The sequence below is a fragment of the Stegodyphus dumicola genome, chromosome 4, assembly GCF_044657685.1.
Source record: "Stegodyphus dumicola isolate Sdum_Otavi_A_Nest chromosome 4, ASM4465768v1".
NCBI lineage: Eukaryota > Metazoa > Arthropoda > Arachnida > Araneae > Eresidae > Stegodyphus > Stegodyphus dumicola.
In genome coordinates, this window is record NC_140771.1 from 226,813,771 (window position 1) to 226,838,352 (window position 24,582).

General features: G+C 32.3%; 1 protein-coding gene across 3 annotated transcripts in view; it reads left to right on the forward strand.

The window, feature by feature from the left end:
- The first annotated feature begins 491 nt into the window (after positions 1-491).
- Positions 492-24,582, forward strand: part of Br140 (bromodomain-containing protein 140) — a 32,566-nt gene continuing 8,475 nt past the window's right edge. The window contains exons 1-3 of one of the 3 annotated variants that reach the window (XR_015040891.1): positions 492-682; positions 13,801-13,878; positions 21,488-21,549. Coding sequence is in view for 2 of the 3 variants with exons in the window: in XM_085816062.1 (XP_085672188.1) it covers positions 14,074-18,423 (4,350 nt within the window). In the remaining variant the exon portion in view is untranslated. The other 2 variants (XM_085816062.1, XM_035350985.2) reach the window with 2 other exon arrangements.

Sequence of the window (24,582 nt, forward strand, 5' to 3'; positions counted from 1 at the left end):
GTTTATGTTTTTGGTATTGATTAGGAACGTACATCTGTATTCGATTGGGGGAAAGGTTTCTAAAATATTCGAAAGTAATTATAGAAGTATTTTACTGACCTTGGTATGTACACCGTTCCATGGAGGAGGCAGTTGGAAGAAAAGAAAAGAAAAAAAAAAAAAAAAAAAAAAAAAAGAAAAACTGAATGACGTTTTTATAAATATTGCAAAATTAACACTTTTTATATCACAAATTCGTACGGTTTTTCAGTAAACAGTATTACAACTATTTTTTGTATCAAGTTTTTCAGTTAATTAGAAACAAATCAGAGCTACAGAGAACCATCTAGACAATTTTTAAGAAATATTTAAATTTTAGATAAATTTTAAGAATGATAAACGTAATGTTAAATATCTGGTAGCCATAGGTCAATTAATGAATTCCTCTACTACTACAGAAGTGAATTAGAGGCATTAGAACAACAGAAAGTGAGTTAGTAAGTTTAAAAGAGTTAGAAAAGTTAAGAAAGCAGGGCTTCCTTAACTTTTCTAACTTTTCACTGGTAACACTGTTCACGAGCTAAAAACATCTCAACTCAGTACGCATCTGTTGGCTTGATGTTGTGTGTGTGTTAATGTTGCTGAAAAATTTTTGTACACAAAATTTAACATGGAAATTGCTGTTGAGAAATTAGAACTTTTGGTAAGTTGTTTCTTGATGCATTATATTTGCTTTGTGTTATTAACGGAATCATAAAACCGAATAAGGATCGAAGCGGCCAGTCTTGTACTGATAAATTGATGTGTGTCCATTTATATTTGTAATATATTTATGTTGATGACTAAAACTTTATTCACGTTATGAGTGATTTATAATAAATTGATATAATTTTTACTTTTTTTATAGTATATATATATTATTCTTAATATCAAGATTAAGTTCTATAAAACTCGAAAGTACAGCGATATTATCCGGTATGCCAACTAAATAACAGTCATCTGAAGTTGATGTAGTTATCCATGTATATCCTTCTGTTCAATTTTTTTTTTAATATTTAAATAATATTCTCAGGTTTTCTCCTTGATGAACTGATGGTAGGCTGCAAGGTTTGTTAATTTTTATCTATAGTAAAAATTGTATATAAACTAAAATTTGTGTACTGCATCAGGTGAAAAATAAATAAATAAAAAAAAAAAAAAAAAAAAAAAAAAGAGTACACAGAAAAGCCCAACGTATTTTATAAATGCTTTTAGCTTTCAGGTAGGTATTGAGAATGGTCAGATTTTTTAATTTTTTTTTTATCACTGTCTGTATTGGTTGCTATGAGCTGTATATGTGCATGTATGTATATGTTTGCATATGTACATACTTATGTATGTGTGTGTATATGCACACATATATATGTACATGCATGCATACATTCATACACTTCTGAATCCAGTCCAAATAAGAGGAGTACCTCACAGCTTATTTTGGAATATACATTTTATCAAACATGGAACTAATGGGACATACATATACTTATGTTTGTATTTTTGTCATTGATCGAAACTGGAAAGAAACATTATCAGAGTTTCTTTTCTGCATATTTTATTAACCTCTGCTGTTTAATAATTTTATGTAGCTGAGTGTAGTTTGTTTATTGTGGAATGGTAATTTCTTCTAAGCCTTGTGGACAAAATTTGTAATTTCCTCTAAGACTTCTAGACAAAATTTATTCGTAATTCTGCATTATATGAAGTAAATACTCAATACTTTTTAATCCAAATGTGAACACTAGTTTAAAATATTGAAAGTCAATGATTGATTCACATGGTCATTGATTGATTACATATTATTGTCTGAAATATTTGTCAGAGTAAAGGTTTTAATTTTTTAGCCTTTTAAATATAGAAGCCCTTTAAATATTTGTTTTACTGTATAGTCTTATTACAACAACTGAAATTTTGTGTAAAATTGCATTAATTGCCTCTTTCCTATTTTTTTTAACTCGGCAAAGAAGTAACTTTCAAATGACATAAAAGTTAGTTTTTCACAGAAAAGGTCTTTTAAATAATCCTACCTCTAATTTGTACGATTTATATGCAAGCAGAAGCCCAAGTCTTGAGAAAATTACAACCTAGTATGAAGCTTATTTTTTTTTCAACTTGTGATTGAGCTGCTAAGTGATTGGTGATGTTGTTTTGTAAAGGATTATTGGATAAGTCAAACAAGAATCAGTGTAATACTTGTAAATTTTGCAGGACTAGTTTCAATGATTTAACTACAGAATCATCTTCCTCAGCTGCGTAAGTGCAAATGAATGAGATAAGGTAAGATAAAAATGGCTGACAGAAGTTAAGCTATTTGTGCTATCGATAGATGAAACAAGAAAACTAAAACATAATTTCCCTAAAAGAACTTCTGTCCAGCCATTTTTATCTAATCTTAGCTTTTCACTGTATCTTATCTCATTCATTTGCACTTACTTTAGCTTAACTTCTGTCTAGCTAGTCTTGTCTTATCTTGTTGCATCGTAAAGTTATGCATGCAGTCATTTCGAGGGTGTATGCATTTTTAATGTTTTTTTTACCTATTTTACTATTTAAAAAACACCATAAAGCAATAAAAAAATTAAAGAACATTTAAATTAACAAACAAAGATTATTAAACATGACTATTAATAAATGTATTGCAATTTTCAAACTTTTACAAAAGCAGAAAACTTGTTGTTACAAAACATTGACATATTCTACACTTTATTATAAAATATGTCACATATATTGTGAATTATGTATACTTTATTATACATAATTCACAAACTCTCTCTCTTTCTTTGCTCAACCAATGTTGCCAAAATGTAAAAATACCCATCGGTCAAACTGACCAATGTGTACTTATAGGTGATAAGATACAAAATATATGTTCATTGTGAAATGTAACAGTATCAATTATATGCCATGTATTTGTTAATAGATGAGCTGAAATGTAATTTAAGAGCCTTTAGATCAGCACATTCTTTGAAATTTATTGTTATGTTAATTTATTAAAGCAAGGTGTGCATAGTTCGTAGATTTGTTCGTTGCCTGTGCAATTTGTAGATTTTTTTTAAGTTAAAACATGTGGCTGTGTACATGGATTCTTGTCAAATATTTTTGGTTAGAAACTTTATGTTTTTGCTATCTAAATTTTTTGTTTTTGTTTCAGATTTTTAGCTTAAATTGTGTGTTTAATACGTAGTTTTTGCATGTGCGAAAACCACGTTTTTGGAGACAAAGGCTTAAAGTTCGAAATGTAGGCAAAAAATTTAGATAGTAATATGGCACCGGGGAGAGAAATTTGGCGACCTGAGGGCGCATATAAGAGTAGTTCCAAAGAAGATATATATCATAGAAGTATAAGGTAGTTTTTTTTAAGTTGTATATGTCTTGGATTTTCGTCAGAAGCAAAAAATGTCAGACACAGTGTAACTTAAAAATTAAATGATATACATATTTAGGTTCACGGTTGATAAATTTCTTCCACAGTTGAGAAAACTGTCTTTAAGAAATACAGCAGAACCTGGATTATCCAAGCTAATAACTAAGTTATAACTAAGTTAGATAAGCAAACATGTGGACTTTAATGGAGAGAAACTTTTAATACTATGGGCTTATTATACATATTATAGGGAATTTACTAACATACAGGACTCATTGTGGTACATAACATTATAAAACATATGTATGTTCAAGTGTAGAAATATACAGTTAGTACTAAATATGGTAAGTGCTATAAACTTGAAAACATGTACCTGTTATACAAATGTGGTGCTGTACATTATACGTAACCTGTGACCCTTTTTTAAAAAGATCAATAACGGCCTTCTTTTTCATTGTGCTGCTTTTTTTTTTTCTTTTCTTTTTGCTTTTTGGCCACTGTATAGAACAGATGTTGAAACATCGTAATGCCAGCGCTGATTACATGTGTTCTTGTTACTCAGAGCAATGCCTTTTCGATGGCATTCAAGCCATCTGTATGTGTGATCTTTGTTTTGAAGAATTTCCATATCTTCAATTTGTTAATCATCATGTATCATATCATTCACATTTTCATTTGTTACTGCAGCTGTAACTTAGTAATTCTTCATCATCTGCTTCTTGGGTTTGTGTCATTCTTGTGCCATCATCATTTGGCAAAATATTCTTCCAGCTTTTCAGAATGGTAGATTGTTTCATGTCATTTCACGATTTTTCTAGCCAGTAAATAGATCTTTCAGATTAACCTGTTTTAGTCTTTCAGCAACTATTTTGTTATTTTTATAGACCTTTTAATAAATTTTTCAAGAGCCTGCATGAGGTGAAGCATTAGGGGGAAAAATCGCCAAGATCTTTGCACGGACCAGGATGACTGTTCTTGTTTTAATGCTACTGTCTTTCTTAGTAATTATTTTAAAATTCAGAGCTGTTTCATCACAGCTATTAATTTGCTGTGGCCTAGTTTGTTACACTGAATGATACTGTCCAGTTTGTTAAAAAAGAAAATCACTACGCCTGAGTTAGATGACAAAAACCTCCCCTTCAGTGTTTAATATTCACACACCATACAGTTTTTTTCAACAGTCAAGTAAATTTATGGTAGCAGTGAATTCCTCTTCATCATCTTTGCAATGCTGTAAAACGTCCAAAACCTATTAGACCAGATAGTGAACATCTGCTGAAACCCTAAAAACAATGATTTTGATGCCTGTTTGTAATTGCAATTTTTCATTTTCTTCTCTTTGTGGCAATATCATATCCAGTTGCATGTGCATTCTGAGTCACACATTTTTCAGCTTCCTCCCCTTTCCTTGTCCAATCGTCTCCTGTCACTTCGCCAATGTCTAAACCACCAGTCACCTTTTTAATCATTTCGCCATAATCTAGCATGTTAATAGCAGCAAAATTTTCTTCTAGTGATAAAATCATGTTTTCTTAAATGTTCATAAATGCTCTAATGATAAATGTTCTAGTGATAAAAACAATGTTCAGCACACAGTGGTTAGAATCCCCCCCTCTGAAGAAAAAAAAAAAAAAAAAAAAAAGGTTGCTGACTCTTCTTTGTTGTTGCACAGCTAACTATGTAGTCTGGATCTGGTGCGAAAACTAAAAACGAAATGATTTTTTCACAAAAAGCGAACAAGAAACAAGGCTTTTGAGTTCAAACATGGTTAGATGGGTTCTTATCTTTGGAGTTTGAATTATTGTTAAAGGTCAAACCTGCAGAGTGCATACCTTTTAATGACTTTTTAAAAATTTATTGCACTGGGCTCGGATAACATGAAACCTTAGTTAATCAAAACTCAGATAATCAAGGTTCTACTGTAAGTTAAACTAATTTTTAAATCATTTATATTATTATATATATTTTATTCATATATAGCACTTCATATGTGGCACATGACTAGAGTTCAGTTCGATACATAGATTAATTGAATTTATCTGCAGTTGGAAGACCATGAATTAGAGGTCACTTTGTCATATGTTGAGGTTGTGTAACTTATGTCACTTCTCACAAAAGCTTTGAACTTTACCTGTGAAAATGTGAGCAGTACTAAAGGTTATAAATTTTTTCATTCCCAAACAACAAGCTGTTAAAGTAATTCAGGGACTTTGTGCTTGCTGTGTATTTTTACTGATTTTCTTTTAAAATGGGACCACAAACCGATAATAAAAAAAATAGCTTTACCAATTACATAACTATGCAGTACATACACATACACTTGTGATCTCTCTCTGAAAAAAGTTAGTCTCTGTTTGTGAAAATACAATTTCTAGCATTTTAATTTTAGGGTATTATAAAAATTTAAACCCCTTAAGGAACAGTGCCCGTAGAATGAAGCGCAGCCACGGGACAGGACCCACTGAAAGGGATCGTTGCCATCTGCCCATGCATTTTCAGCAGTTAAGCCTAATTTTACACACACACACACACACACAAAAAAAAAAAAAAAAAAAAAGAAAAGAAAAGAAAAAAAAAAAAAAGAAGTCAGCATTTTGATATTATGACTTCAATTTTTGAAGTTGCATATTTAACATACTTGTTTTTAATGTGTATTAATATAAAAAATATCACATTAATAGAAATAAATTAAGCAAGCAAAATACTAAAATCATAACTATACATGCAGAAATAAATACTATAAACATGAAAAGAAATTACAAATACGAAATTAAAAAAAAAAAAAAAAAAAAAAAAAAAACTAAACAGGAATTACTTGTAGGTAATTCTTGTTTAGTTAATAATAATATAATTAATTTCAATTTAAAATTGGTATTAATTAATGATTAATTCCAATTTAAGAAATTAGTTCCAATTAAATTCCAATTTAAAAATTCTACTGTGTGCGAAATAACTCAAAACAAGGATCGACACACAGGCCTACATTGCATATTTCACACTCAAAATACGTTTGCTTTCGCTTTTCCTTGGTTTTAGCGCACACAACGCATCTTCTCCTACCTTTATTATTTTTCCGTCAATGTAAATTTTTGAAACTGTCTTCGAGTTAAATGAGAAAGTGTTGGTGTCCGGTGATTTTGGACAAATTTTTAAGTTTTTAAGTAAGGTCTTTTAGCCATGGCTAACAGAATGAAACGGAGATATAACCTCAACACATGTCCCAAAACTTCTTAAAAAGACACTCAGAAATATTTCATCCTCAAACCCTGTGTAACATCTGGTTTATATTAGAAAACTTCCTGTTTTTCTAAATCAAAAACAGTATCACGATGACCGGAAAGTGATCAAGGGAAGACCCCCACTGGCGGGATATCCATTACTGATGACGCCGATATGTACATTATATACATTATATGTAAAGTAAATACATTATATACCAACATATAACGCCTATGTCATTATAATGACCATTTAAGGCATTATATATGACCTATTAAATCGAGTAAGAAAAACAAAAACGCTGGCTCTTTCCAGAGAAATGCGAGCAAGACGCATTGTGCGTCGAGAAAGCTGATAGTCTTTCCCCTTCTGAAATAATGTTGTAATGCTACTTTTTAATAAATTAAGAAAGCTTTACTTTCAATAAAATAAAATAAAATAAAAAAAAAAAAAAACCCTAGCGAAATAAACAAAAACGCCTGTGCCCCTTTAATTCACAGGTGTGCTTATAAAGAGCCGTGATTTCCAGTTTGTTTATTTCAATAAATCTCTCAAAATCAGAAGCACAAAACAGAAACTAATGCCAGTCCGTGAAGGTCAAATGCTGTGTGAATCAACCCATGTGAAAACAATTACCACTTAGCTCCATTTACTGGCTTATAAAAATTCAAATAAATTGTTTCGTTTTAATGTCACGTCTACGCGACGCTGGGCTCATAGGAGTAGAATCATTGCGTCGCGTATACGGGATGCTGTGCTGGTAGGAGTGGAATCGTTGCGTATATGTGACGCTGGTCCTGAACGGGTGAATGGAATTGAATTTCATGAAAATGCAAGCACTTTGAAAGAGTTAAGTCAAAATCTTTGCTAAAAGCCTTGCATATTATACTCATTGCAAGGGATTAATCTCTTAAAATCAGTTAACACAAATATCAAACACAAATTTACACAACATTTAGTTGTGTGCCTATGGATAAGTAATGTTTTTCTGGTCTGAAGTTATCTCATAGTTAACATGGAGAGCAAAAATATTTATATGCCAACTACGAGTATACTTCTGTGAATTTATTTACTACTAAAAATAATCTGTTATATCTTTATTTAAGTAGCAAAAACAACTGAAAGTAATTTAAAAGCATAAAAATTTATTCAGTACAAAGTCCGAGATCCGGACTCATCGGGACTTCTGCAATTCCGGATTTGGCATTTTTTCGGATATTAGATTATCAATTTAAACGTAGTAAGATGGCATGTAGAAATTATAAAATTAAACATACAAAATCTTGATATGAAATAATGACACATTTATGACCAAATCAGAAATGCTTTAAAATTTACAGAAAAAAAAAAGCTTAATATTTATATTTGTTTACTTTATTAAACATTTCTTTTAATGTAAGTTGTTTAAGTTGCTTCATTTTTTTTGTGCTAATAGTTTCTCTTTAATTCTCTAGACATACATAATTTCTTATTAAGTTACATTGTTGAAATCCTGTAATTGCTGTTTCGAGAATTCTGATTAACTTGTCAATTGAAATTTTTTCATTTTCAGTAAATTCTCTCACTTTCTTCACTAGCGGCAGCGGTATTTTCCTGATTTAAAACCGCACTATGGATTTTGCCATCCATTAACTGATTGATGATTGAGGAGCATTGTCATCACAATGAAAATTCTTCTATATTATCATCATTTATTACTGCTTCTCCACATTTCTTTACAAAATCCTTTAATTGGAAAATTTCACCTTTGATTTGCGATATCCGAAAACCTTTAAAATTCGTGGCTGTTATCATAAAATTTAGCTATCATTCATATACATATTTGCCTATCTATAAGGGTGAGTCAAATGAAAGTGAGCCAATGCAAATATATGACAAACAGAGTACTTTATTTAAAGGTAGTCTCCATGAACATTGAGACATTTATCCCATTGACAAATGAGCCGCGTGATCCCCGTCTCATAAAACTCCTTGGGCTGTCGATTCAAAAAGTCTGTAACCGACTCCTTCACGGCGGCGTCCGACACGAATCTGGTACCCTTGAGATGTTTTTTCAGTTTCCCGAAAATGTGAAAGTCGCATGGCGACAAATCTGGGCTGTATGGAGGATGTTGCAGCGTGTCCCACTTGAACTTTGCCAGTTGTGTCTTAACCACATCAGCGGCGTGGGGACGGGCATTGTCGTGTAGCAAGATCTCACACCATTCGTCAATCTTCCAGGTCGTTTGTTCTTGATTGCGACACGCAGCCGATCCACCGTTGCACAATATCGCGAACTATTGATAGTCTCTCCACGTTTAGCAAATTTAATCAGTAATGGCCCCTGACGATCGAAAAAAAAGTCGATAGCACCTTTCCCGAGGAAATGACAGCCTTTGCTTTCTTCGGGGGTGGTGAATTCAAATGTTTCCACTGTAAGCTTTGCCGGCGTGTTTCAGGTACGTAGTGGTGGCACCATGATTCGTCTCCGGTCACAATTGCGGACAAGAATTCGTCACCCTCATTGTGATACCGGATGAGATGAGTCAAAGCAGCGCCGAACCTCTCCGTCTTCTGGCGGTCGTTCAAAATCTTGGACATCCATTGAGCACACAAAAGCCGATAACCAAGATGATCATGAATTATGGTGTGAACCGAACCGTGACTGATAATCACACGCTCTGCCAGTTCATCGATGCTTATCCTCCGTTCTTCTCTAATCAGCTCATCAACGTGTGCAATTGTGTCGGGGGTGATTGCAAGGTGGCTTTGGCCCAGTCTTGGATCGTCTTTGCAACCTTCAGGTCCTTCTCTGAACCGTTTGCTCCAACGCTTCACAGTGGCCAATGCGATGCAATGTTCACCGTACACAGCAGTCATACGGCGACTAATTTCATGTTGGGAAACAACTTCACCTGTCAAAAACCTGACCACACCACGCTGTTCCTCTTTTGGAGCGTCCATTATGTCACGCTACCGTCTTCAACCCAGTGTAAGAGCGCCTTAAAGAACTTTAACCTCACAATTTCGCGCCACTTTCATAAATGAAGGCTGTCTCTGTGCTTCGCGCATGCGCCGCAGATGATGGACCGAACTATTCTTGCTGAGGAGGGGTTGGCTCACTTTCATTTGACTCGGCTTTGTATGTATCCTGAGATTGGAGACTAAAGGCAAATTGTTCGGCTAAATTTTATCTGGCTTCTATCGTGTACTAAGACAATTAAGCTTAAATTGTATTAGTTTAATTAGGTACGTACGGAAAATCTGTCGACCATTTTTGCATATTAAAGAAAAGATTTTTGTTAAAAATGGAAAATTCTTCTTCAAACATGCTGGGTTTGGTGTGACCTTGATTACACATATTAGTTATTATTCTAATAGTAACTAATACGTGTAATTAGTTATTATTCTAAATGTGTGATAGAGGGGTTACTCCTGTTTTCCATTCTATCATGCATTTTCGGAAAAAAAAAATTTATTAAAATTTTGGACCGGCCTACTACAGAAGAGCATGCTGTTGAATATTTCCAAAGTAATGGAATCTTACTGGCCTAAAAAAATGTGTTAATGGCCACGGAATGGCACTTTATTTAAAAACTGAAAAGCAATGATGTTGCAACGTTAAGGCTTGTGCGAAGCCAAGTTTCAATTCAAAGGGGAACGTGGTTCGAGGTTTCTATTTCATTTTTGACTGCAACCGATTCATTTGTTGTTGGTGCAGAGAACTGACGACTATTGAATGGGGAATAGAGGAATTAAAGTTAAGTGACAAGACTGTTATAAATTGGAATAATTAACTGAGAGAAGTTTGTGCACACAGCCTATTATCAAGGCCATCAATTTGAAAGAAAAATAAGAATAGAACGTTTTTTCTAGTATATAGTAAATGAGTTTTTGGCACAATTGGCGCCGTCTCTTGTGGTCGACGGGATTTTCTGTAAGTACCTTTGGTTATTTATTATACTCATGTCTATTTCTTACACAAGGCTTATCCGAGTCTTCACTAAATAAATTCCCACATATACTTAAGGCTTATTGAGGGCCAGCGCTAGATATCTTACCGCCTGGTGCAGTCTCTGTAGGTCCTAAATTCTGCTCCGAAGTGTCTCCCTTTGTCTTCCCTAAATTCTTCTGCCATATGAGCCCTGGCACTGGTTCTGAGTTTATGTGAATAGCAAATCAGTTATTCTTAATTCAAATAGCAATAACGCAATCTTTTGGCCTATGAGTATCATTAAGAAAATTTGTTTTTAGCATATGGAAAGAAATTTTTATTAAATTTTCCCTCGTCAACATTTTTAGCACATTTAACTTAAATATGTAATTAGCGTCAAGCGTAATGTAAATACAAAAGATTACTGTACACATTTTTTTTTATGTTAGTAATTTTCCTATCAATTTCCTATCAATTAAAAAAATGTTTAGGCATTTCTACATCAGTCATTGCTCAAGTTGTCATGTGCCAATAAACATGCAGTGATGAAAGCAAAATATAATAAATAATGATTCGCCAAGTTGGCATCAGGGATATAAAATATTAGTAGGTGTAAAATGAACGATGTATTTCTGTGGAATGTTTTCTTTTTGAGATGTATACCAAGCGGATACACTTTAAAGCCAAGTTCTCGATCATACAAAATTTATGCTAAAATGTTTGTTTCTTCAATAATGAGGTGTTTTATTTAGTGCCAAAGTGAAATTAGGAGTCCGGACTCACCACGTGTTTTATTATGTGCGGGGCAGGGAATCAAATGTGCATGTGTAAAGCATATTAAAAAATAAAGTTGTTGGTATCTTTCAGGTTCGGATTTTCGATCATTCCGGATATTGGACGTCCAGATCTCACACTTTGTACTGTATAGGATTATGTGAACAGACACACCATATCAGCTTTGATAAAGAATTTATTAAAATTTCCTATCAAGAAGCACAAATCTTTTTTTTTTTTCAAAAAAGAGAAGTAATGTAATATTTGATAATTAATCATAATTAGGTACTGAATTCTGCAAAGATTATCTTTAGAGCTTCGTTAGTTAATGAACTGAATTTGGTACTTATCAGTGCAACCACCTTGAAGTAGTTTGGTGATTTTTTTACAGAAGAAAAGAATGATGACTTATTGCCAAAAAAGTATTTATTACACATATGCATATTATGATATTGCATGTTATTTTTTACTAGCTAATCATTCAATAAAGCTACGTAAAAGCAATTCTTCCCCCTCTTGTAGAAATTTTGTGGTAATTGCTCTAAGAATAGGTTTAAAATAGATTTTCAGTTATTTCCCCCAGAATTGCTTAGACAAATTCCACATATGCATGTATTAAAATTGAGTTGAAGACATAATATATTACTATTAAAAAAACTGAATACAACAAAAGAATGCATATAAAAATGATGACGTTAGCTAAAACTGATGAAATTATTAAATGCATGACTGCTTGAAGAATTGTTACGTGCATGGTTGCCAGAGTTTTACACATTTTGAAAATCTGGCAATTTCTACTTTGTTGGTGGCAATAATACGTAAGTACCTGGAATTTTTTTTTTAAGCTTTCCACACTAAAAAAATTTTCTTCAGTTAATGACATGAATTCCAATACAGTTCTTTGTACTGCTTTTAGAATTCCAGTATCTTATTTTTTCATGTTTTATTGCTATTTTTGCTGATACTGCATTCAGGTTTGCTTTGCTGTACCCATTCATTCATTTTGATATGAAAATGGTTGCTCTGTCTCCCATTTAGGAAGACATTTTGTTTTATCTGTGAAGAAGATGGACCTTTGTCTGACTGCTCTTGAAATTGATAGTGTTTTATTCGAATCTACTCTAAACTAAGGTGGCTTTTAATCTTATTTTAAATTATCCTGTTTCTCCTTCATTTGCTGTTACTCTTCATATGAGATTTTTCACAATTTATGATTCTCTGATATGAATAGTTTATTAAATGATTTTACCTTAAAAAGGCACATTTACTTAAACCATCACATACATTAATGTTAACTCATTTTTATTTCATTATTGCTATAAAAGTACTCGCTTTTATTACCAAATTCATTGTCACATACATTTACTCAGTCAATTGTTTTTTGATGTAGGCTACATGAGTAGGCTTTGAGGGCTACGTGTAAGCCATAAAAGAGAGAGTTGGTTTCTAAGCTTTCAACAAATAATATTCATTTCATCGTCAAACTTTCAGCATAAGTATCAAATCTTCCAGTTTTTCATAATGTTTCCTATTAGGTCACTAAATTTGCAGTATTTAATTTTTAGCCGTTTCTGAGGAAAGTGTTTTCAGTAGGAAATTAAAATTACTAAAATTTAAATTGTGCAAATTTTTTCCCTCACCCCTAGTGATTTTCAGCATAATTTTTCTTGTGAAATTTTATTTGATCTAAATTATTTTAATCTACGTAGGCAGTTGTTGCATTTTGCATGAAGATTCAAGTACTATATGATTTAATATTTAATTTTTTCTTACATTAATTTATGGTACACTTCAAAGTTTATCCACACTGTAGTATATACATTTTACTTTCATCATACTTAAAAGTACTTTTATAAATTAAAGCTTTCCTACCCTATTCTGGATTTTCTCAGTGTAAAAGTGTCAGAAAATTATAAAATAAAATTAGCCATAGAACATAAAATTTAAAATCTGATTATTAGTATATTTTAATTGAATCATTCATTACGTAGTGAATTTAACTCATTTTAGAGTTCTTTCAAAATTATGTTGCCACACAGTGTGAAAACCTCCTGGAAACTACCGATTTTTGGCTCGAGAACCTCCCAGTTTTCCGTACTTCAAGGTTGACAGCAGTGTTTCAGAATGCATGTAGAAAATTTTCTAATGATCCTATGATGGTCAAGATGATATTATTTGCCCTTTTAAGTACATCGCAGTTTACTAATTAAACTCTGATATTTTCAAGTAAACTGATGTTTAGTTTTTTGATCTTAGGCATTTATTTTTTATACCCATATTTGTGATGTATCCATTTATGACAGCAATCATTTTCTGAATGTCTGGTTCATACAAGACAGAATGTGTATGTTTGGGAGACTGTTTCTTAAAGCAGTAAAACTTCTGCTGTGGTGAAATTTTTTGCCATAAATTTTGCATTTTATGTATGTATGTAATTTTTTGTTAGGAAAATAAGAAATGTTCTTATAAAATATCATGTCTAATATTCTGCTTTTATTACTTCTTTTCTCTTTAGATAAACCAGTCTGAAACGCTTCTTAATACAATAGTATTAGAACTTGAAGGAAAATTGAAAAAAGATACAAAAGTGCAGGTTGGTAACTGCTGATACTTTCTTGAATTTACGAAAGGTATTCCTACTGTAAGAAGTGCTATTTAAATGTAAAACTGACTTTACATATAAAGATATGTAATAATTAAGAGTATGCTCAATATCTTCATAAAATATGCAAATTGATGTTGTGGTTTAGAATTTCAAGTTTTAATTCTCTAAAAATTCATTCTCAGAATGGTTTTGGATTTTGATATTAAAACATTTTGTCAAAATTTAAGAGCTACAAAGCCACCATATGAATGCCCTGTAAAAACTTGTGGTAAAATTTATAAGAGTTTTCCCGGTATTCAGTTTCACTTATACAATTATGATCATGACAATCCTCCTATCCAACATTCACCTTCATCAAAAATTAGAAAAAAGAAAGGGAAATGGCATCCACGTTCAAATCGAAGATCACCATCTCCCTTGCAAATTTCATCAAGTCCACGAGAAAGTTTACATTACAATGAACCTCAAAAAGTTGTTGAAGTTGATTTGAATGGCCATGTTCATCAGTTAAATATTTGTGAACCTATTGATTTTGTGTTGCATGATGGAAATGAGAATGAAAAGAAAAATGATCAAAAACAAGAAAAAGTGGAAGTTAAACATACCAAAGCTAAAGTTACTAAATCTAGTAAGCATTCTGAGATTTCAAAAAAGCAAAAAGAACCACCAAGCAGTGCTCCAAAACTCCCTGAAGCATCATATCGTATCATACCAGATTATAATGCTCCAGATGCACCACCAATGCCCACAGCTTATTATCGTTTTATTGAGAAATCATTGGAAGAGTTAGATGAAGATGTAGAATATGATATGGATGAGGAAGATTGTGTATGGTTAGAGATAATGAATGATAGACGTAAAAAAGATGATTTAACTGAAGTGTCTGCTGATACATTTGAACTTTTAATGGACCGTCTTGAAAAGGAGTCTTATTTCCAAAGTCAGACAACAGGTAAAGATCCAAATCCATCTATTGATGAAGATGCTGTTTGTTGCATATGTAATGATGGTGAATGTCAGAATTCTAATGCTATTCTTTTTTGTGATATGTGTAATTTAGCTGTACATCAAGAATGTTATGGTGTACCATATATACCTGAAGGACAGTGGCTATGTAGAAGATGTCTTCAATCACCATCACGAGCTGTTGATTGCGTTCTTTGTCCAAATAAAGGAGGTGCATTTAAACAAACCGATGATGGTAGGTGGGCACATGTTGTTTGTGCATTGTGGATACCTGAAGTTTGTTTTGCTAACACAGTGTTTCTAGAGCCTTTGGACAGCATTGAAAACATACCACCTGCACGATGGAAATTATCTTGTTATATATGTAAACAAAGAAGTGTAGGTGCTTGTATTCAATGTCACAAGGCTAATTGTTACACTGCTTTCCATGTTACATGTGCCCAACAGGCTGGATTATATATGCGCATGGAAGCTGTAAGGGAAAATAATGCGAATGGAACATCTTATAATGTACGTAAGACCGCATATTGTGATGTGCATGCCCCTGCTGATATGGATACTAACCAAGATGATGACAGTGGTAAAACTGATACTTTCAAAAAAGCAAAAGCAAAAGCTAAGTCACGGGAGAAAATGAGAAAAGCAAGAAAAATTCTGGCAGAGAAAAGGACTGCTGTCCCAATTGTTTCTCTTCCTACAATACCACCAGAGAGGTTGACCAAAATAGCGAGTATGGTTTCAATGCCAAAGAAGCAGGCATTTTTGGATAGATTACTTGCATACTGGATATTAAAAAGGCAGTCTAGAAATGGAGTTCCTTTGTTGAGAAGATTGCAGACTACTCAGTCTTCTCGCAGAGATCCTGATTTGGATAAAGAAGGGGCATCTTTAGGAGAACAGCTTCAATACTGGCAAAAGTTAAGACAGGATTTAGAGAGAGCTAGATTATTAGTTGAATTAATTCGTAAAAGAGAAAAGTTGAAGCGAGAATATATTAGAGCTCACCAGCTTACAACAGAAATGGAACTGCAACCATTAATTATCAAACTGCGTGAAGTTATACAACAGTTACAAGAGCGTGATGCTGGTGAAATTTTTGCCAGGCCTGTGGATTTAGTAGAAGTCCCTGATTATTTAGATTATATAAAACAGCCTATGGATTTATCAACTATGATGAAAAAAGTAGAAGCTTATGAGTATGATAGTTTTGACAGCTTAGAAAGTGATTTTAATTTGATGATAAAAAACTGCTTGTCATATAATTCAAAAGATACTGTGTTTTATAGAGCTGCATTAAAAATGAGAGAGCAAGGTGGTTTTGTTTTACGAGAGGCTAGGAAATATATAAATGCCAACTTTGATTTCAAAACTGGCTTGTATCGTGATCAAACAACGCAAGTAGAAGATAGCCCAAAGAATTCTGAAGTTGAAGACGTTAAAGATGATCTTTCTGTTTGTCTTGAAAAACAACTGGAGAGGCTTTTGCACAAATTGGATGAGACTTATAAAATGAAAGTTGGGGTTTCTCGTACTAAGCGAGCCAAACGGCTCCGCTCTGAAATAAATATATTACGACGAAAGATTTCATTGCATAATGCCAGACAGCGGAAGAAAAATCGTCGAATTTTTTCAAATGATCAAGAAAATGTAAATGCTGTTGATAATAAGAATTTGGTCCATGTTGAAAGTGCTGTACAAAATATAAATCGAACACGAACAAAAATAAAACAAGATGATTTGCAGCTCATTCCAGAATCTAAGCAAGATACGACGCGAACAAAATGTGATTTTAAAGATGATAAGATAAAAAATGAAAATGATATTATTACTAGCAGTCGATTAAGATCAAAAAATAAAGATGTAGAATTAGAAGTAAAATCTGTACCATCTGAAGTAAAATCTGATGATGCTAGCCCTAGGAATCTGACAAGAAACAGATTGAAAAATCGAGACATATCCATTGAAAAGGATGAAAAACCAGAAATTCAGAATAAATTAGATGAATCTCCCACAACTGTAGTTACACAACCTGCATCTAGAGCTAGGACTAGAGGTAAAGATCTTGTTGTTGAAGCTAATGATGCTAATTTATCACGCACACGAAATATCAAAGTTAAAGAGGAGTATTCAACTGTTAAAGATAAAAAAATTATGCGAATGCCATTAAGAAGAGCAGTAAAAGAAGGATCTGTTCAAAACAGTCATTTGACTGATACTGAAGATGATGAAAAGGTTAATTCACACGTAATTACATCACTCCCCAAAGCAATTTTTCATGGTAGAAATCTCAGAAACCATACGTCTGAATCTGGAGATGAACATACTGATATCACTCCTCGACTTGGTAGACCACCAAGAAAGTGTCAAAAAGTGTTACAGAAATCACCTAGTGCTAAGACTAAAACACTATCTCCTCCACCCCCTTCATTATCAAAATCGCCAAAAGTGTCTTCTAATTCTGAAACTTCATCTCCAAATTTAAAGTCTCAAAAAGTTGCTACTGTAACTTCATCTCCAAAATCTTTAAAAAGTGCTTCTCCTCCAGTTTTAAAACCTCAGATTTCAGTAACAAATCAGAATGATAGTCAAATGGAAACCACATCTAAAAACGGAGACAGTGTAACTCAAAGACCTGTAATATCAAGAACACGTCGTTCTATAATGACTAGAAGAGAGAGTATGAAAGAACTGAGTTCAGAAGCTAGTGAACCAGAAACAGATAAATCATCAGAACTCAAAGAACGAGAGACTCGTAGTAAAAGTGCAAGAGCACAGAGCCGATCTCAGTCAGAAAGTGATGCTATTATGGTTACTAAAAAGGGTCCAAAGAAAAGTAGATCCACAAGTCTATCAGTTGAAGGAGAATTATCAAAAAAGAAATCTATGGCACTAAACAGCTCTGTTTCTGTTTGTCTGAACCCTTTTCCGGCGTCTCTTCTTCCTCAAACTGACAGTTTTAAAGTATATAGATCTAACAACCAAGATCATGGCACAGATTCTGATAATAATACTGAATCAAGTAGTGCTTCAACACCTAGCAGTAGTAGTTCTAGTTCTGAAGGACAATCAGATAGTGAAAGTGAGAAAGAAGGTCAAAAAGCAACTGCAAGGAAAGAGAAAGCACGTACTTCATTAGAATTTAATGCTGAAGAACAGCAACATCTCATCCAGTTGCAGCCATTAGATTTAGTGTGGGCAAAATGCCGTGGATATCCATGGTACCCTGCGCTAATCATAAGCCCAAACATGCCAAATTCTGGATATTTCCATAATGGCGTACCCATTCCTGTACCACCTGAAGATGTACTTGCATTGAAAAATAATTATGAAGACAATGTATATTTAGTATTATTTTTTGACACAAAAAGGACTTGGCAGTGGCTTCCACGAAATAAACTGGAACCTCTGGGTGTAGATTCTAAATTGGATAAAGCCAGACTTGTGGAATCAAAAAAAGCTGCTGAAAGAAAAGCAGTGAAAAAAGCTTTTGAAAATGCCATTTTGCATAGATGTAGAGTGACTGGTGAATCAACTATTATATCAAATGAATCTGAGGATGAGAACTAAGTATTTGTTCCTTTACATATTGATGTAAATAAAGTGTATTTATAGTTTTAATTTCACCTGAAAATAGTTAAAAGAAAACTTTGTACATATCTTGTATATAGGCATTTGTGCCAAAACACAAATTTAGGGAAAAAACATGTACTCTTGTATATAGCTACTATGTCTTTGACAGTTGATCTCTCGAAACCATAAGTTCTTTCAACTATTTTACAATGTAATTTCTGTACATTTAAAATGTATTCTGATACTGGCTGATTCATTCAATTGAGGTCTTTACAAACCCATGTTATAGTTTTCTGAAAAATTCTCAGAGTATATAATTTAAATCGCCAGTTATATATTCAACAGAGGAATATTGATACACAGACATCATGTGGCCAACAGATAGCAATTAGATTTCTTTCCACTGTTCTGCCATATGTACTTGTAATCTGCTTCATTGCTGTTGCCCTGCATAATGCATGGACTTGCTGATTCAGCATTTTGGTAAGTAAATGTATATGTATATAGATATTTCAAAAATATTCTGCTTTTAATTATTATTCTCTGTATTGTTTTTCTGATTGTTTTCCTATTTGCTGTATGGTTAGGAAAATTATAAAATTTAGGTTTGTATTTTTGTTTCTGTTTAATTTAAAAATACATCTGAATAAATTTGTGGATATTTTGAACTTAAAATAAAGAAGGGGAATAGTATTTTTAAAGTAAAATGTTTATGAGCACTTTTAAATAATTTGCTTTGGCAGTAATTTCGAATTTTTCCTGTAGTGGAAATTTACCAGTATTAGAGAACAAAGTTGCACACAAGACAGTTGAAACGCAGTAGAAATTAGAAAATTTTTCTTCTGTGTATGAATTAATAACTTCACAGATGTGAAAGGATTCTTATATCCCTCAATACATTCGTAACTCCATGTAAAAGCACAAATTCACATTTTGTGCTGTTTTTATTTAAAGGCATTTTCTATCTTTCTTTTAAAATATTTTACATTTTTCTAAAAAGGGAGGTGTGTGTGAAGGAGTTATTTCATGAAAATCATCATTTGGTATAGCTACAAAGGGAAGTACTGTGATATGCGCCCTCAAGTCGCCAAATTTCTCGCCAAACATTTTTGGCGAGAAACTCCACGCTGCCATATTACTATCTAAATTTGTTGTCTACATTTCAGACTTTAAGCCTAAAATGTCTTCAAAAACGCGGTTTTTGCACTTGCAAAAACTGCGTTTTGAACACACAATTTAAGCTAAAAATCCGAAACAAAAACAAAAAATTAGATAGCAAAAACATAAAGTTTCTAAACAAAAATATTTGACAGGAATCCATGTACACAGCGATATGTTTTAACTTAAAAATCTACGAATCGCACAATCTAGGCAACGAACGAATCTACAAGCTACACACACCTCGCTTTAATAAATTAACATAACAACAATAAATTTCAAAGAATACCATGTACACAACATTAATGTTTAAACTTTAAAAAAAAATCTGCGAATTGCACAATTTAGGCAACGAACGAATCTATGAACTACGCACACCTAGCTTTAATAAATTAATATGACAAGAATAAATTTCAAAGAATACCATGTACACAACGTTCTGTTTCAACTTTAAAAAATATCTACGATTTGCACAAACAACAAAACGCACTAATCAACAAAATAAACTAAAATAACTAAAATAAATTTCAAACAATTAAAAAAACAACAATAACGACAGAAATTCATACTAAAAAAACAATGAACATAACATTCTTCAAAATAAGAACAAGAATAAAATAAAATGCACACACCATGAATTAATGCTTTTTCGAACAGCAGAAATACCAATTTCATACCGCCTTTAACGTGCCGCCACGTCATCACTATCGTATTTATATGACAGGCAGATACACTATCCAGAAAATTGATACTATGGTTCACAAATAAATAAAATCACAAATGCCTATTTCTATCATGCACAGCCACTAAAAATAATCTCCCAGACCCTCTTTCTACATCTCCAAATACCCACTGCCCCTTAACAGGATGGCCACAATGATATTTCCTTTTGCCGAACTTCAATTCAACAACTTGCACCATTTTACCTTCTGAGACACAGATGCGAACCAATGAGCTTGATGGGAACCAACGAGCTCCAGCAAAAGATTTTTCAACGTCAACAGGTTTGCCCTACAACATGCAATTGGGCCCAAAACCAGCGCAGAACACATATTGCCACATTTGGTGAAATTACGGTGTATATCAGAGTTGTACCCTACAAAGTATTGAATTTGTAATAATTCCAAAGCAGAAAATATTTAAATATATTTTTATTGAAGCATTTACAGATTATAAGTTATGGTATGGTTCTCACAATATGAAAGCAATAAAACCTTGGATATAAATGTGCATTTTTGTTACTGTTATTTAACAGGCTATTATCCAAGATTCAGTTATTTTATTTTTGTCTGTAGATAAAAGACATATCATTAAAAAAAATGAGTGCCACATATGTAATGAAATAGTATTAAATGTTACCTAATTTAGTGGACTTCCTCTTTTGTTTTTTTAAAAACCTTTTTCGAAAAATGTCAATTAGAATTATGGATATAATAATTAGGGATCCTTTTAAATAGTGGAAACCACCTCCCTAAACTCCTTCTTAACTGCCTGTATTATTTTTCATAACATAAATATCAATTTTGAAAATGCATATCTAAAACAAGATAAAAACTCTCTAGCACAGTGGGTGGCATCTTAGGTATTTTTCACTCTATATGTTTTGACATAAAAAAATTATGGATAAGATTAAAATTTTGAGTTATGTTATATAATAACATTTTTTAAAGAAATTTTTTGATACTTATAACTAAAAGAATCATAGTGAATTTTCTTATAAAGCTTCAAATTTTTTATAGCTATTTTATTTTTCATGCATGGAGAAATTTCCATGATAGTCCTTCATTCATGTTCAAGACAAATTAAATATCTATATTTTGTGTGCTTGTTTGTTGGATGTAATAAAAAGATTTTATTGAATTTCTGCAGTTCAGTCCATCAAATCTTATTCTTTCTGTTCAAGAATTGGAAGATGATCTTCAGAAACTGAAAGCAGAAGCTGAAATTCTTATAAAAGATCAAGAGGTAAGCTATGATATTTTTGTAAATATCCCTAATTAATGCCAAAAGAAACTTTTGATACATATGTATTATCTTGTCAGCCATGAAACTGTCACTGAGGAGCATGATTTAGTGCCAATTATGAATAATTGTGACGTCATAACATCTGCCCTTTCATTTGATGTGACCCTAATTGATTCCTGATAAGCCAGCATTTTTTTTTATGAACAAGGATTTGAATTTACAGTTATTGCTGTATTTTTTCCTTGATTTTTATTTAAAAAAATGAGTTCAAGGGCTGTAGAACCTCATTTTTGATCAAATTCGGATTCATTTACAGCTGGGCAAATTAACATTTGTTGAAAGGGAGGGAACAGTTTAATATAGCCAATAAAATAGTAATACATTAGAAGTTTGTACCCACAGCATTCTAAACAGAATTTTTGGTAAAATCAGAGGACATTACCAAATAATGGAAATTAACAAAAACCTTTTTATGAAGCACAAAAATGAAGAAAATTAAATACTTCCTCAACAGGGGCTATGTGTGGAAAGTGTATGACTATATTTTATTCTAATAGTTGAGGATAGCAGTGTTGCACAGAATTATGCATGAAAGACTGGTACAACTTTGACAGTATCTCCACCAACTTTCATGGTTGGTGGAATAAGTACCAGATTTTTTTTTCATGCTAGGAATGAAGTTTGTAAATAAAATAGTTTGCTTTTAAAAGAGAATGCAATAATTTGTCGTATACAGTCAAAAGTCTTTAATCCGGTCTCGTCGGGACTTTGGCGATTCCGGATTATCGATTTTTCCGGACTATAGATCATCAGTTTAAATCTGGTAAGATGGCATGCAGAAGTTATAAAATTAAAAATATGAAACCATAATTTATTAAATAAAGAGCAATTATGATCTAAAGGGTATCAAAATTAACAAAAAAAAAAAAAAAAGAGCTTAATATTTATTTGTTTACTTTATTAAACATTTCTTTCAACGTGCGCATGTGTAAAGCATCTATTACACATAGTCAAAATTAGAAAATTGTAACCAGAAAACTATTTGATGTGTATTCGTGATATTTATAATGACGAGGAATTTGATTTAAATCATATCAAAGACGGTAAACATCAAGATGAAATACTACATTTAGTAAGGAATTATAAGTCAAATAAAATAAAAACATCTGCCCTGAAGATAAGGATAGTGCTGACAGATCAACTTCCAGTTCATTGCGCTCCACGACCCCCCCCCCCCCCCCGCAGAGCAGCGTGAAATTGCTAAACAGATTTCGGAATGGTTAGAAAAACAAAGAATATGCCTTTATCCATTTTTTGCAACAATTCCACTCTTTGTTTGATGGACTTCGGAACATGCTTTAGCTTTGTAGATCCTTTGGCATCTCCAGAATCGGAAATTCTTTTTGACATAATCGAAAGTTCAAGCTTACTTTTATAAAATTGCTCTAACAGTCTGCAAAAAATAATAAGCCAGATCCAATTCGAAGATTAAGGAACAACGCAATCTGCAACATTAACTGAAATAGATAATTAGATAATTTTAGCTTAGTTTAATGGACTTCGAAATATACTTTCGCTTTGTAGATCCTTTACATATTAGTAAATATATATCAGAAATTCTATTTGACATAATTGAAAGTTCAAGCTTACTTTTTATAAAATTGCTCTAACAGTCTGCAAAAAATAATAAGCCGGATCCAATTAGAAGACTAAGGAACAATGCAATCTGCAACATTAACTGAAATAGATAATTAGATAATTTTAGCTTAGCTTATACCGTCTGTTATACATTAAACGCGCATGCGTAAACGTATTATGCACATGCATATACGCATTATGCGTTTACGCATGCACAGAAAGTTTGTAGCTTTGAGGTCCAGATTAAAGAATTTTGACTGTATTCAGGTTATTTTTGTCTTTGTACACTGATCGTTACTTTTCTGTTATGTATCTCCCATGCTTTCTTTCGCTTCTGAAAGTGAAACCAGGCATATGCCGAGACCCAGCAAATCATTGTGTCTGTGTATGTATCTATAAACTATTCTTATCACTAGAAACTTCTTACAACTAAAAAAAAAAAAAAAAAAACACCAAAATGCATGATAAGTGCATAATGGAAAAGTACCCATTGAGAATCATTTGCATATTACAGTAAGAAACAATTAATCTTCATATTGGGCGAACCAGATGTCAAATAGCTAAAGCTATGCACATTGGTAGTTTATCCCAGAAAATTAAATGTTCTTAATGTACCAGTTTTCTTTAGAAGTGCTTCATGAAAATATTTCTCCTTTTAGGCAGATACTTTTAATTGCTAATTGCTTTACTGTAATTCACTAATCCAATCAAGTGTCAGAATTATTTTTATCCAATTTCATGTAAACAATAAAGTTATTTATATTAACTTATTGGATTTTTCTATTTTTTCATCTCTTTTGAGAATTATTTTCTAATAAATACACTTACTTAGTACTAATACATACTACTAAGATATCTCACTTTTTCAGTCTTTATATGAGGGAAAATTATTCTCAATAATTGAACTTACAGTCAAATGTATACAATGAGAATTTTATTTTATAGCTAAGAAATTCAATCTTTTTAATGCACACTTCAATGAATAAAAATTTTAATCACTTTTTCATATTTATTGGTTTGCATTTATCAAAATAAGTAATTGAAATAAAGTATTGAAAATATGTAATTTTCTATTAACCTTTTCATGACTAAAATGCCTGAAGCAGCCTAACATTGAAATAACCAACAACCACTTGAATGACTGAGATCATCAGGATCCATTTTCTTCCTTTCCTCTAAAGCATGTAATAACTTAAGTTGCAATTTCCCAAATGCTTTTTATCAGTTTATCCTTCTTATAGACAGCTTGTCATTCTTTAGGTTAATAGTAATATTAATAGTGTGCTCCAAAACTAGATAATGCACTATATAGCTCACCCTTTTAGCTGTATTCCTTATCAAATAGGAAGAGCAGGTTCAAAAAAGTGTTCCATGCGGAACAAAAAAAAAATCGCT